The sequence below is a fragment of the Mus musculus genome, chromosome 18, assembly GCF_000001635.26.
Source record: "Mus musculus strain C57BL/6J chromosome 18, GRCm38.p6 C57BL/6J".
Lineage (NCBI taxonomy): Eukaryota > Metazoa > Chordata > Mammalia > Rodentia > Muridae > Mus > Mus musculus.
Genome location: NC_000084.6, coordinates 16586234 through 16600083, shown reverse-complemented (window position 1 = coordinate 16600083; position 13850 = coordinate 16586234). Strand labels below are relative to the sequence as shown.

The following is a 13850-nucleotide window of genomic DNA, read 5'->3' as shown; positions in this document are numbered from 1 at the left end:
TACTCTAGAGTTTCATGTGTACATAGTAAGCTTTGCAATAGGGGCTGCAAGATGGCTTAGTGGGTTAAAGCATTTGCCACCAAGTCTGATGATCTGAATTTGATTCCTGCAATCCACATGGTAGAAGGCGAGAACTGGCCTTCACAAGGTGCTCTCTCTCCTCCACATGCACACAGTAGCGTGTACATACACATACACACACACACACACACACACACACATCCACATACAATAAAGAAAGTGTAACAATAATAACTTACTTAACTAAGTTGTCAAACAGGATTGATTTCTCAGCATCTGTAACTTCTCATTGCTGTCTGTTCCTAAATGAAAAAGGCTGCTTTCCAGACATGTTTACTTCTGTTAAGTAGGTAGCAGGTTCATTTGTAGCAGATGTAGATTAAGACCTTATAGGGAGTTAAAGAAACTGTTAGTATCTCCCCCTTTCTATTACCTATGGGCTGCCTTACATTTTTTTTTTTAATACACAGACCTGCTTAGAGACAGTTCCAGGAACTTAGGACAGCATTAGATCTTTTCCTTTATGAAAGAGGACCTAGCTTGTATCTGATTTGTTGTGTATTGTTCTAATAAGATGTTGTTGAGTTATCCCCCATATTATTGGGTTTTAAGATATAATGAATTTTAGAACTGCAGGTGTAAGAACTGGATTTTCTTGCAATCAAGAGCTTTGATGAGTAGAATTCAAAACATTAGGTGTTTCTGCATGGTCCTGTGGTGTCAGTTCACTGTGGGAGTCAAGCCCAGCTCTGATATTCTTCTCTTGGGAAGCAAAATCAAGCACCATTATAAGGCTAATCATAACCTGACTTTTGCCACTTCTTCCCTTCCCCATGTCCTTTTCTTAAACTGCAGACCTCAGGAAATGTTTGAAATCTCCCCAAAATATGATCTTTTTGAGCAGGGAAATTTCATACGTTCTTGCCCATCTGCAAGGCTTCCTTAACCATAAGGATCAAATACAAACATCCTGTCTACAAAACTGTCCTGGATATGTCTGGAAAGACCCAATGATGCTTCTCCTGACCCAGTGTTCCCAGCTGCCTGGGTGTGACTGGAAATAGTCTATGTGCCATTGGAGAGTGTGACTGTCGATAGTCTCTCTTCCATTTAAGGGTTCAGCTGACAATATTCTTGTCTCTCTCTTGAGTGTATGGGTTCTCTAGAGCAAGGGCTATTTCTTATTCTGTATGGCTGAGCCATGATGTTCAGTGCTTTGTATGCAGTAGGTGTGTTTTACCTTAAAATCTTGTCAGTGTGTTGGTGGGGACATCAGTCTCTCCATCCTCTCTCGAGAATGTTCACTACTGAAGTTATGCTTGACCTACAGTGAAAGCCTCTCATGCCAGGTTGGTACTTAGTGTTGCAGGTTTTTCAGTCCCTTGCCAGCCTGAATATTGCAGAGAATGGAAGTGGCTTCTATTGTACTTTTTACCCTTGCCTTGATTGGATTCTCTTCTTCTAGCCTCAAACTCACTTTTCCTTTCTGAAGCCTTGCCAAGCCAGAAAGGGTCAAGGCCACAGCACAGAAGAGGTGCTGTCCAGTGTCACCCAATCCTACCTGGGGCTTACCTCCCTTCATAAAACAGACCATAATTCCATTCAGCCTCCCTCTGAGTTCTTCTGTGGCAGGGAAATGGCTCATTATTCCTGGAGAGAGGTGTGCTAGATACCTTAGTTAATGAATGAATGAGTGAATGAAAGGGTCCCGCTGCTAGTCATTTTCAAAATAGCAGCAAATGCATGAAACTGAGTATCATGTCAAGATACAGAAATAAGATGAAAGGGAACCACAAATGCGCCTAGAAATGTACCTTTGAGGACCAGGGAACAACTGTAGCTTGTGCAAAGCCCTTGGTTAGAACCCCAGCATCACATAATCTGTCTGTAGTGGCACACACCTACATCTCAGCACTCAGCAGTGGCAGGAGACCAATCAGCTTGAGGTCATTCTTGGCTACATAGTGATTTTCAGGTCAGCCTTGGATACTGGTCACCTTGTCTCAAAAAGCCAAAATAATAACAGCAAAATGTTCCTACAATTTGAGGCAGGAGCCAACTCAAAGCAGGTTAAAGTGGCTTAAAACAACAACAAGAATGGAGTACCAGGGATATGATGGTTGGTTATGTGGGCAAAGGAAGGAAGATTAGGACTCCCTGGAAGTTACAAAATTCTCAGAAGCACCATGCAGATTTTTCCATCCCAGGTAACCATTAAGACTTGTTCAATATCTTTCATTAACTTGGCAAACAAAAATAAATGTATTTTGAAACATTTGAAGGCACCTGGAAAGAACTCCAGCACCCTTTGCAAAAAAAACATTGCAAATACAAACAAATTTATTTATCTCCAGATCTGATTTGATTTAGCAGAGGACCAAATGTTCCGAAGGAAGAATAATACAGCGGTGATTATAATTGGAGCACTTTTATAGATCTAAGGAATAGGGAAGCTCATGAGAACATTCTCTGGCTTGTTTATTTAAGAAGTGAATGAACAAAAAAAAAAAAAGAAAAAAAAAAAAAAAAAAAAAAGAAGTGAATGAACGTTGCCTTGACTCTCATAAGCAAACTTATTTCTAGTCAGGCAGGTAGAGTAGAGCAAGACACCTGTTTTGGATCTTATTAAGAATTTAATTCTGTTTGCATTTTCAAATGTGACCTTTAGAGGGTGAGAAAATTGAAATAAATTCATTTCATCTCAGCTCCTTAGTAGATGTTAGCATACCTCCAGTAACTGCAATAGTCTCACATGCCCCTATCTTCGAGGAATCAAAACCACATGTGCCCTCCTGTTAAGAATCTGACTTCTGATTTACGCTGCTTAAAGCATCTGGAATGGTCTTGTAGAATAACTTCTTGTAACTACTGAAGCTTAAACTGCCCCTTTCTCTTGTTCATTGTCCTTTGACTGTCTACTTTGAGATGACTCATTTTGTTCCTAGAGGACTGAGGGGCTTGTTTGAGTTCAATTTCAACTCACCTCACAGCACTGAAACTTTGTACAATGTCACGATCCTGAATGTAGTCTTTTGGTTCCCAGTTATCTTATTTGTAAGAAGAGATTAAATAGAACCTTCTCTTAAGATTGTAATGAGAACTTAATAAAATGGCTTGTATAGAGTGATGATGGTTGTCAGGAGGCAGAGGCAGGTGGATTTCTGACTTTGAGACCAGCCAGGTCTACAGAGTGAGTTCCAGGACAGCCAGAGCTACACAGAGAAACCCTGACTCACGAACCAAAAAACAGCAACAAATAGATGGTGTGTATAAAATAATTGGCCCAGGATATTAGTCTCTTAATTGTTACAAATGCAGTCATGATTATTGAAGACAAATTATTTTTTTAGGAATAAAATATTTTCAATGGTCCTTTAAAAAATAATGAAATCCTCTCCTTATAAAAATAATCACATCTTAAACAACACAAATTTCTCATAGAGAGGTTAGTAATGTTAGTTTAAATATGTGATGTAAATTGTGTAATAGAAGAGAGAAGCAGAGATAGAAGAATTAGATGTTCCAATTATGACCATTTATAGTTTTCATTTTATTTATTTATTTATTCATTTGTTTATTTGTTGTTATTTGGTTGGTTTTGGAGGCAGGGGCTCTCTATGTACTGGAACTGTGTAGCCCAGGCTATCCTCAAACTCACAGAGAGCCACCTGCTTCTCCCTCCTGAGTACTGGGATTAGAGGCGTGCACTACTACATCTGGTCCCAACTATATTTTAACCTTAGATCCTAAATTTAGATCCTCTAAACAGAGTATTTAGCATGACAGATGGAGCAAAAATAAACAAAACAACAACAAACCCAAGTCCCAAGCATTAGGGGAAAGTTACTTTGTAGAAGAGAAGGCAGAACTCAGATACTGTCCTAAAAAGTAGGGTTCAGAAGAGCCTCAGCAGAAAGGGGCCTCATAGCCTGAGGTGGTCCAGACAAGGTGATCAGGAGCAATGACAGCTATGACTCCCACAACTGGAGAAGAAAAACCCAAGCACAGCATTTTCAGTGAGCAGTGTATGAATAAGTGGATGTGCGGATGCTGAACGGGTGGATCAGTGGATGAATCAGGGGGTGATTGAGTACTCAAATGATTGGCCAAATGGGTAGATAAGTTGTATTAACCATATAAAAATATGCAGAGGAGCATTACAATCACATTCAGGTTAGAAGGAATGAATATGCAAATAGTAGCTGTGTCCAGAGCACAACTTTTGAGTTTGGAGAACTGGTACTTCAGTAGCTCCTCAGGTTGAGGACAGGGCAGGCAGGCAGGGTGTATGGTCTAGAGCCACTGGAGCTTTCTCTAAAGAGTTTTGATTTTTGTCTTATAGACTACCTAGACATCAGACAGACCTTGAAAAACCACTACCTCATTCTTCTATCTCTGCTTCTCTCTTCTACTGTTTACTTAGACTTTTAATCAATTTTAGCTTTCTTAAATAAAGACAATTGATTTTATTTTCAGTAGGTGTCTGTACACCTACTGAAAGCCATCTTTCATACCCCTAGTGAACCTCCCTTATGTATGTAGGCCTTAAAAAGCATGGTGAAGGTTTTGCCTACAGGGACTGCTAATGTCATCAGTGAGAGACCAACAGTCATCCAAGGGAAGGAGCTGGAGTTCTAAGATGAGAGGAACAGTGAGGCGTCCCTTTTGCTCTGCTGCAGGCAGGACATGAGTAGCTGAGGCGAAGCTATGGCACAAAGGCTACAGAAGACAGACAGGAAATCAGTGGCTCTCTTTCTCCTTCCATCCCTCTTCTGTTCCTCTCTGCAGAGTGTCTTTATAGTTCCATCAAAGCAAGTCTCCACCCCAAAAGCATAGGGTACAAGGTCTATAAATACAAGCGCAGCAAGAGCTTTCACTCTGCAGAGGACCTGAGACTGCAGAAAACTGATGAAAGCACCCAGATAAATTTATCTAGGGTTCAAGATCTTCTCTGTGAAAGGTGAACCAAGAAACCATTTCTAAATTGAGTCAAACCTAGAGAAATACACAGTTAGTTTGTAGATTTCGCAACAGTACTTTATACATCAAGAGACATAGTATCCATAGGCAGGAAAAGAGTAAAAGATTCTGGTGTCCTGTGTTTACTCTGCAGTCTCTGACCAAATGGCTAGAATTGAGTTTTTCAGAGCTTGACTGTGACCTTTTTAGTAAGTACCTCATTCAGAAGGCTCTCGCTCTGTTCTGCCCCCTTTTATTCTGCAGTGCAAACCAATACCATACATGTGGAAGGGGCTTAAAGATCTCGATCTCTGCCTGGAAAGATAGCTCACCCAGAATTCTTCTAGGACAGTGATTTCACCTCTTTATAATTACAAACCCAGAGACAGCATACCATGCCCTACATTGCACAGTTATCTCTCACTAATCATCTTATGGCTTTAAATCCTTTTGAAAAGCAATGAATACAGATTTAAAACTACCATGGGGCTCAGAAACTAACTCAGAAGCTGAAATGTATATTTTTCAAAAAGAAAAGACTATTTTTTTAAGATTCTCAACACCGGGTGCGGGAATAGATTACCTCCAGCATTGTAATGATCTTAAGGAGTTGCTGAATTAAATCATTTAGACATTTGCTGAAGAGTCTTGGAGTCTTCTAACATGCCAGTGAGGATTTGCAGAATGCATCACTTGAGCACAGAAACATATGTCATCACTTTTCAGTCCCAGAATCCAGATGTACTTGAAGCCCTGCCATCCTGCCACTGACTCTTTTAAGATAGGGTTTTATATGTCACAGATTGGCCTAGAGCCCCTTGGGCTGGCTAGGCAACCATTCTGAGGAAAACCTTCAACATCCCCTCCTACCACTTCTGCCTAGTGGGTGCTATGGTTACAGGTAGTCACAAGCAAACTAGTTAAAGCAGTACTGGGGAATCAAACACAGGGCTTTTTACATGCTGGACAAACTCTTTACCAACTGTATAACATCTGCATAACATCTGCAACCCAAACTTAATACTTGTTTTCAAGAACTCCTTCAAACTAGGAATGTATATGAAGCTTTTTTTATTCTTCTTCTGAGGTCTGTTTCATAGATAGATCAAAGCTAGATGGTGCTGAATCATTTAGTAACTATATTTGTAGTTGCTAAATTTTATAGGAAAAGTGGGGAGGAGGGAGGTGATGCTAAAAACCCCAAAAGTGACTAAAAACCCCAAAAGGGCAGTCAGTGAATCTAGTTTGTTCATACCCAGGTCTCCAATGCATTTGAGTCCCAGAGCCTCAAGCAATGTGCCTTGCATTGAATAAGTAAAAAGGATGAGGGAGAATTCTTTGGCTTCTCAACCACGGGGGCTGCAGTAACTAATACCTATTGCTGGCTTACACCAGCAATGGCTAAACTCCTTCCTCAAGTTCCAAATCCATCAGTGGCTCTTGTTTCTTACCCGCATGTGGTTTTTATTGTAAGGTCTACGTAAAAGTAAAACCCACATATGCCACAGAGCATCCTCCTAGCTGATCAGAAAAAGGATTGTCTGCATCCCTGCAGAACCCTTACAGTGTCCAAGTTTCCTGTTCCTCACACTGCACTGGCCACAACCAGGTCTGACAGCAGGGCGGAGCAAGTAGAATGGGTCTCTAGAGAGGCTCTGTGGCATCATGGGTGTGTGCTCCCCTGGGAATTACTAAGGACAGCAACTGAATCTGCCACATAAAGGAGACAGGGATCCTGGGAACATGTAGGTTGTGGTTCTCAGTCTGCAGAGCAGCACTGCAGCTTATTCTAAAAATAAGGTAAGGAAAGTCTCGTCCAGAATTATTTTTGTTTTACATATTGAAGTGGTTTACTGAACTCTTTTTAAATTTTTACTTAACAGCCCTTTCTGGGGTGGAAATAGTATAACATGATATGAGGGAAAGTTATGCTTAATTATACATGGTTAGGATTGTTGGTAAGAAATTCTTGGCAGGGGGAGGGTTGGTAGGCTTTGGCTCTGTTTTTTGATGGGAGTCTAGCAGCTGCTATTTTATTTCTTAAAATAACATGGCTTAACTTTTATTTCAAATGTCATTGAAGGAAATTTTTTCTTTAAAACTAACTATTAAAATATTAACTGGTGCTCACTGAGTTTTTCTGTGGCTAACACGGTTGAACACTTGTACCCAGTATCTCTTTGGGCTTGTTACAGTCTCACATAAGTAAATACTAGGGGCTCAAGGTGAATTCTGTGAATGCTGAGATGTTGATTCAGATCCAGTCTGAGAAACATTACAGCGTACTGATGCGGATCTTAACTTTCATGAGTCTTCTTTATTCCTCATCTATAAACTAGAGACCATGCCCATTAAAAAACAAATTTCATCTGAGATTATTTTTTCTTTTCTGGATGCTGTGCCAAAATACCCTGAGAGAAGCAGTTCAAGGAAGAGTGGGCTTATTCAGGCTCAAAGTTTGCAGGTGTAGCTAATAGCTGTATGGAAGACAAGGGAGCATGGGCTTCAAGTAGTTGGTCTACCACATTCAATCAGCTGAGAGAGGAACATGTGCATGCTACTCTATACAATCCCAGGTCTCTTTTAGGGAATGATGCCACCCATGGTAGACGTGCCTTCCTACCTCAGTTAATGTAATCAATGTAATTTCCACACAGACATGCCTAGCGTATCATCTTCCAGCTGATTCTAGGTTCTGTCAAGTTGACAATGAACTCTAGCCATCACACATATACAAGTTAATATGTACTCAAAAATAAGCATATGGATTGAATAAATTGATCTCTCAAGGAAGACAATCTATGACACATTTCCACATCTTAGATAAAAGGAGACAGCAATAGGCCCGTCAGCCTCTACTGATCCAAAGGTGTAAGAGGACAGTGATTGTTTGAGAAGTGTTATTGCTATGTTGTGGAGAGGAGCTCTAGAATGGAATTGAGAAAATTCCCAAAGGGCCTAAGGCTGCTTTTGGAATACTTTATGGTACATAATTAATCATTAGCTGTAGATATTCAATTACATATTTAAAAGCACCTGTTTCCAGAAATTAGGAATGTAGATGCTAATTGCCTACTTATTTTTGTGTTCTTTATTTTTAAGGCTCATATACATATAATTTCATTTTAGAGCGACAAAATTCATCCCATCCCCAGTATTTATATCACATACAAGGATGGGGTCATGACTTTTCTTTGGCCTTTGAAAGTTAGAAGCCACTTTTTATTGACAAAAATATCTTAAATTTTTCATTATATATGATCGGTATGCAAGGTAGTGTTTTATATACAAATATATATTATGCATTGGGAATATTCGTTCCATGCCCCCTTACCCGCAACTTTTCCCATCTCTCCTTTCCTATCATACCGTAAATGCATTTACAACACACATCCATTTTTGTATAAAAGCATGAAGTGTAAGAACTCTAACCAACCAAGCACGCATTTGTCTTTCTGAGGCTTAATTTGGATCTACTGTGCTATAAACAGCATACTTTATCCTATCTTTTCAAATAGGAACTTTTCACACCATATAAATTAACTCCATATTCTAGGTTCCATTAAAAAGGTAGGTAATTTAATGTGACTGTCTATGTAGTATCACGCCTGACCTGTCATCACTTGTCCTTTGATAGTCTTCCAAAATTAGGTCACTGTCACTTCCTGCGTGGATTCAGAGTCTTCCTGCTCATAGAAGATTTTGTTTTTCAGTTCCCTGACACTCACCTAGTTTTCGTAGTTCTGGTACTTCTCATTGCCTTCCGGGTAAACTATATTCTTTTGTTTTTGGTTTTTGGTTTTTCAAGACAGGGTTTCTCTGTGTAGCCCTGGCTGTCCTGGAACTCACTCTGTAGACAAGGCTGGCCTTGAACTCAGAAATCAGCCTGCCTCTGCCTCCCAAGTGCTGGGATTAAAGGCGTGTGCCACCACTGCCTGGCTGGTAAACTACATTCTTAATGGGCAGATGACCATGAACCACTTGGTCCTGATATATATGTCCTACTCTTTGCTACACATGTAGTTTGTATTTAAGTTCTTTTTTTCTCCCCCCTGAGACAGGGTTTCTCTATATAGCCCTGGCTGTCCTGGCATTTACTTTGTTGACCAGGCTGGCCTCTGCTTCCCCAGTGCTGGAATGAAGGCATGTACCACCACGCCCAGCTCTGCATTTAAGTTCTTAATTGCTAAAATTCCTATCAGGGTCCGTGCCTCACATAGACCTTTGTGTTTGTTTCATATGCTCTGATCTACTGGTAAATTAAATTCATTAAATCACCCTTTCAAAACTGCTCTTATCCCACAGACTTTTAGTCATGTTTATTCTGTGTTCTACCAAGGAAAGTATTGTTCATCTTCACGGATTGAATGATTTTGCTGTTTTCATCGTAATTACCATGTTAAAATTTAGCTTGCATTTCCATGAGTACATTCTCTTATCCTAGCCATCGGGCTCCATATAGCATGTCAGTTAAGATGCTCTTTTATCAGCTACAAACAAATGACCCTTTCTTCTGTTTGTCATACATGTACCCCAACTAGTCGCCAACCTCATTCTATGCCATGGCCATCCTTAGGATTGTTTCCTTGGAAAAGATAATTGTATGACTTCAAAGCCCCACTCACCACCACACCTTTATTTTCCTCTGTGCTGACATTTGCTGTGAACTTGCCAGTGGTAATCTATGAGCAAGTTGTGGTCTCAGTCTCTGGAACCCTCTTGTAACTCATTCATGTCTCTCCTAACCCAGGGCCTTAAAGCTGCTGACAACGACCCCACGGCGCCACCGTATGACTCCCTCTTAGTCTTTGACTACGAGGGCAGCGGCTCCACGGCTGGCTCCTTGAGCTCCCTCAACTCCTCCAGTAGCGGTGGGGACCAGGACTATGACTACCTGAATGACTGGGGACCCCGCTTCAAGAAACTGGCGGACATGTACGGCGGTGGTGACGACTGAACGGCAGGACGGACTTGGCTTTTGGACAAGTATGAACAGTTTCACCTGATATTCCCAAAAAAAAGCATACAGAAGCTAGGCTTTAACTCTGTAGTCCACTAGCACCGTGCTTGCTGGAGGCTTTGGCGTAGGCTGCGAACCAGTTTGGGCTCCCAGGGAATATCAGTGATCCAATACTGTCTGGAAAACACCGAGCTCAGCTACACTTGAATTTTACAGTAAAGAAGCACTGGGATTTATGTGCCTTTTTGTACCTTTTTCAGATTGGAATTAGTTTTCTGTTTAAGGCTTTAATGGTACTGATTTCTGAAATGATAAGGAAAAGACAAAATATTTTGTGGCGGGAGCAGAAAGTTAAATGTGATACGCTTCAACCCACTTTTGTTACAATGCATTTGCTTTTGTTAAGATACAGAACGAAACAACCAGATTAAAAAAAATTAACTCATGGAGTGATTTTGTTACCTTTGGGGTGGGGGGGATGAGACCACAAGATAGGAAAATGTACATTACTTCTAGTTTTAGACTTTAGATTTTTTTTTTTCACTAAAATCTTAAAACTTACGCAGCTGGTTGCAGATAAAGGGAGTTTTCATATCACCAATTTGTAGCAAAATTGAATTTTTTCATAAACTAGAATGTTAGACACATTTTGGTCTTAATCCATGTACACTTTTTTATTTTCTGTATTTTTTCCACCTCGCTGTAAAAATGGTGTGTGTACATAATGTTTTATCAGCATAGACTATGGAGGAGTGCAGAGAACTCGGAACATGTGTATGTATTATTTGGACTTTGGATTCAGGTTTTTTGCATGTTAATATCTTTCGTTATGGGTAAAGTATTTACAAAACAAAGTGACATTTGATTCAACTGTTGAGCTGTAGTTAGAATACTCAATTTTTAATTTTTTAATTTTTTTTAAATTTTTTTATTTTCTTTTTGTTTGTTTCGTTTTGGGGAGGGGTAAAAGTTCTTAGCACAAGTGTTTTACATAATTTGTACCAAAAAAATTACACACAAAAAAAAAAAAAGAAAAGAAAAGAAAAGTGAAAGGGGTGGCCTGGTACTGGCAGCACTAGCAAGTGTGTGTTTTTAAAAAACAAAACAAACAAACAAAAAAATAAATAAAAAGAGGAAAAAGAAAAAAAAAAAAGCTTTTAAACTGGAGAGACTTCTGAAACAGCTTTGCGTCTGTGTTGTGTACCAGAATACAAACAATACACCTCTGACCCCAGCGTTCTGAATAAAAAGCTAATTTTGGATCTGGTGACTGGTTTGAACTTTTTCCTTTCTCTTCTGGAGCTGCACTGCTTGTTGCAGAAACCCCAAGAGCTAGTCAGCCCTTGGGAGCAGCAGCCTCAGTGTGTGTGTTTGTCCTCAGCTTGCCCTCAGCCCCTTCCTACGGAAACGCCTAGTATGGCAACCACGTATTCCAAACCACTGCCACGTGACAGATCACCATCGGCACAGAAGAAAGACACCAGTTGTCTTGAAAAGGAACTTAGTAGCAACAGTATAAAAAGGATGTCATAAACTGCACTGAACACCATGAAATTGCTAGCTCTCCTTTTGTTTCCACCCAAGCTTGTGGCTTTGCTGAGGTGGGGGCTGGGTGTGGCTTTGGGAGCAGCAATGGACGCCGGCTGGTTCTCCTGTACTTCAGGGGAGTCTTTCTATGTCCTCAGTAAAGCATGCTCAGGCTTATCTCCTGACTCTAGTTCAATTTTTGTTTTAGAGATGTGTGTAGTATGTGCCACAATGAAGAACAAAGAGAGAAAAACAGGCTAAGTTTTATAAAACTGTTTATGTCTCTTACTGTGATTCATAATTGAATTTTTATGAGAATTGAGAGAATACTCACTATTTTTCTATTTGCATTCATAGGCATCACACCATATATTCATATACTTTAGACTTTAGAAAACATACAACATACCCTTCAATAATTCCATTATTTTCTTCCCAACATAAAGGTTGTTGTATATACTTAGTAAAATTTGTTTTTCTGTTGACTAACTCAGTGGGCAGTTCTTTGTTGTTACTGCTCTGACCTATAGATGCTAGGACTCTGGATTTCCGAAACAAAAACCTACTAAATTGGAACAGATTTGCTTAAAATGGATTCATAGATTATGCCCCCATGCTGTTTGTACATTTAAAATGAAAACTGAACTGACTTTCAAGTTCAAACATGAAATTTCTATCAAGTAGATATTTTTAAGTGATCTGAGTATAGTGGTACACATCTACAATTCCAGCATTTGGAGGCAAAGGCAAGAGGGTCATCACGCGTTAGAGACCACCTTGCTCTGAAAAGCAAGTTCCAAGCCAGGCAAGGCTATATAGCAAGAGCATGCCTCACACACACACACACACACACACACACACATTTTCAAAACTTTAATTTTTACAGATACTATCCACTGCTATTGTTCCTTTATAAAAACATTTCTAAAACAGATTTCAGAAAACCAGTAAAGAGTAGATGGTCTCATTTGGCCACAAATGGATTTTCTATTCAACTGGTCATAATTCATGGTTCTTTTTATCCAAATAATTTTATACACATTTGCATATAGATTTTATATCAATTTATATTCATAAAAATAAGGTTACATATTATATATTTTTCTGTGACTTTCCTGTGTCACAAGACTATATCTTGGATGCTTTTCCATATTACTATATATATTTCCATATTTTATATATATATATATATATATGTATATATATATATATATATATATATACTTCTACTTCATCCTTTTTAACTGCTACATAGAATTCCATAATATGGACTTAATAGGGTTTTTTATTGAATCATTTCTTAATTTGTTTCCTTTTTCATGATTAAAAATGATTCCACAGTAAACACTCTCGTGCAAGCCTCTGCATGTGGGAGTATTTTTCCAAATTAGAAGCTTGGAGATGGAATTACATGATTCAAGAAACCAGAGTGAAGTTAATTAAACATAGCTAAAATTATAAATGTTTGGTATTGCTTCAACGAGCCTTTTAGCTAAAAGAAGCAGCTTTGTAAAACCAGCTACAGAATGCAAGCTGGTCTAAGCAAGACCTTATTCTCTTTTCTGTGCAAAATACCCATAAAGTCAAGCCCTGGAATAGCTTCAGGTGTTCTGCAAAATGGCTTACATATGTAATTAATAAAGCCCACGAATCTACTCCCCCTTACTCGCAGCAGTTTGGATGTAATGCACATTAAAGGTTTGCCGGGAGGGGACTTGTGAATTGGCCTTTGCTTCCAAGGCACCCTGAACCCTTATGTGGAAGAATATTCACTCAACAATCATTCTCTCACTTCAACACATACAGTACGTGTGCACATAGTACTACTACCACTACCACCAATAATAATAATAATAATAATAATAATAATAATAATAATAATAATAGAAGTTTGCCATTCAGATGGGCACCATGAGGTTCCTCCTGAAGATCTCTCTCTTTATGTGTAAAGTATCTATGTTGCCTCAAGTCTGTTTTCTTTCCCCTATGGACTTTATCATTTTTGCCCCGACTAATAAGAAAGAGTTTGTCACAAGCTTTTTTTTTTTTTCCTGGTAGTTTGCTAGTCTTCTGAATTCACTGCAGTGTTTTTGTAGCACAGCAGTTTTTCATATTTTTTTTAGGATCCGCTATATTTCAAAAGTAGATTTCTGTGATTTTTTTCTCTCCCAATTTAGCACTTTCCTCCATCTTGATCCATAATGTTGAAAGTCAGCCTCTGAACAGAATGTCGAATGTAAGGTCTGATTTCCAGTCATTATTTGTTAAACATTTCAACCTTGACCCAGTCATGTGACACGGAATCTTTACCTATACATTTCTCGTGTATATAATGACTTCTTGGTCTTTTATTCTGTTTAGTTGGGTCATTGATTTTTCTGTT

At 39.2% G+C, this 13850-nt stretch overlaps 1 protein-coding gene across 2 annotated transcripts in view; it reads left to right on the top strand.

Annotated features, from left to right (window-relative positions):
* The window catches only part of Cdh2 (cadherin 2), a 220370-nt gene extending 209163 nt beyond the window's left edge, over positions 1-11207 (top strand). The window contains exon 16 of one of the 2 annotated variants that reach the window (NM_007664.5): positions 9731-11207. In NM_007664.5, the coding sequence (NP_031690.3) occupies positions 9731-9937 (207 nt within the window). In that variant the 3' untranslated portion in view covers positions 9938-11207. The remainder of the gene's footprint in view (positions 1-9730) is intronic. The other variant, XM_006525553.2, reaches the window with a different exon arrangement.
* The last annotated feature ends 2643 nt before the right edge of the window (positions 11208-13850 follow it).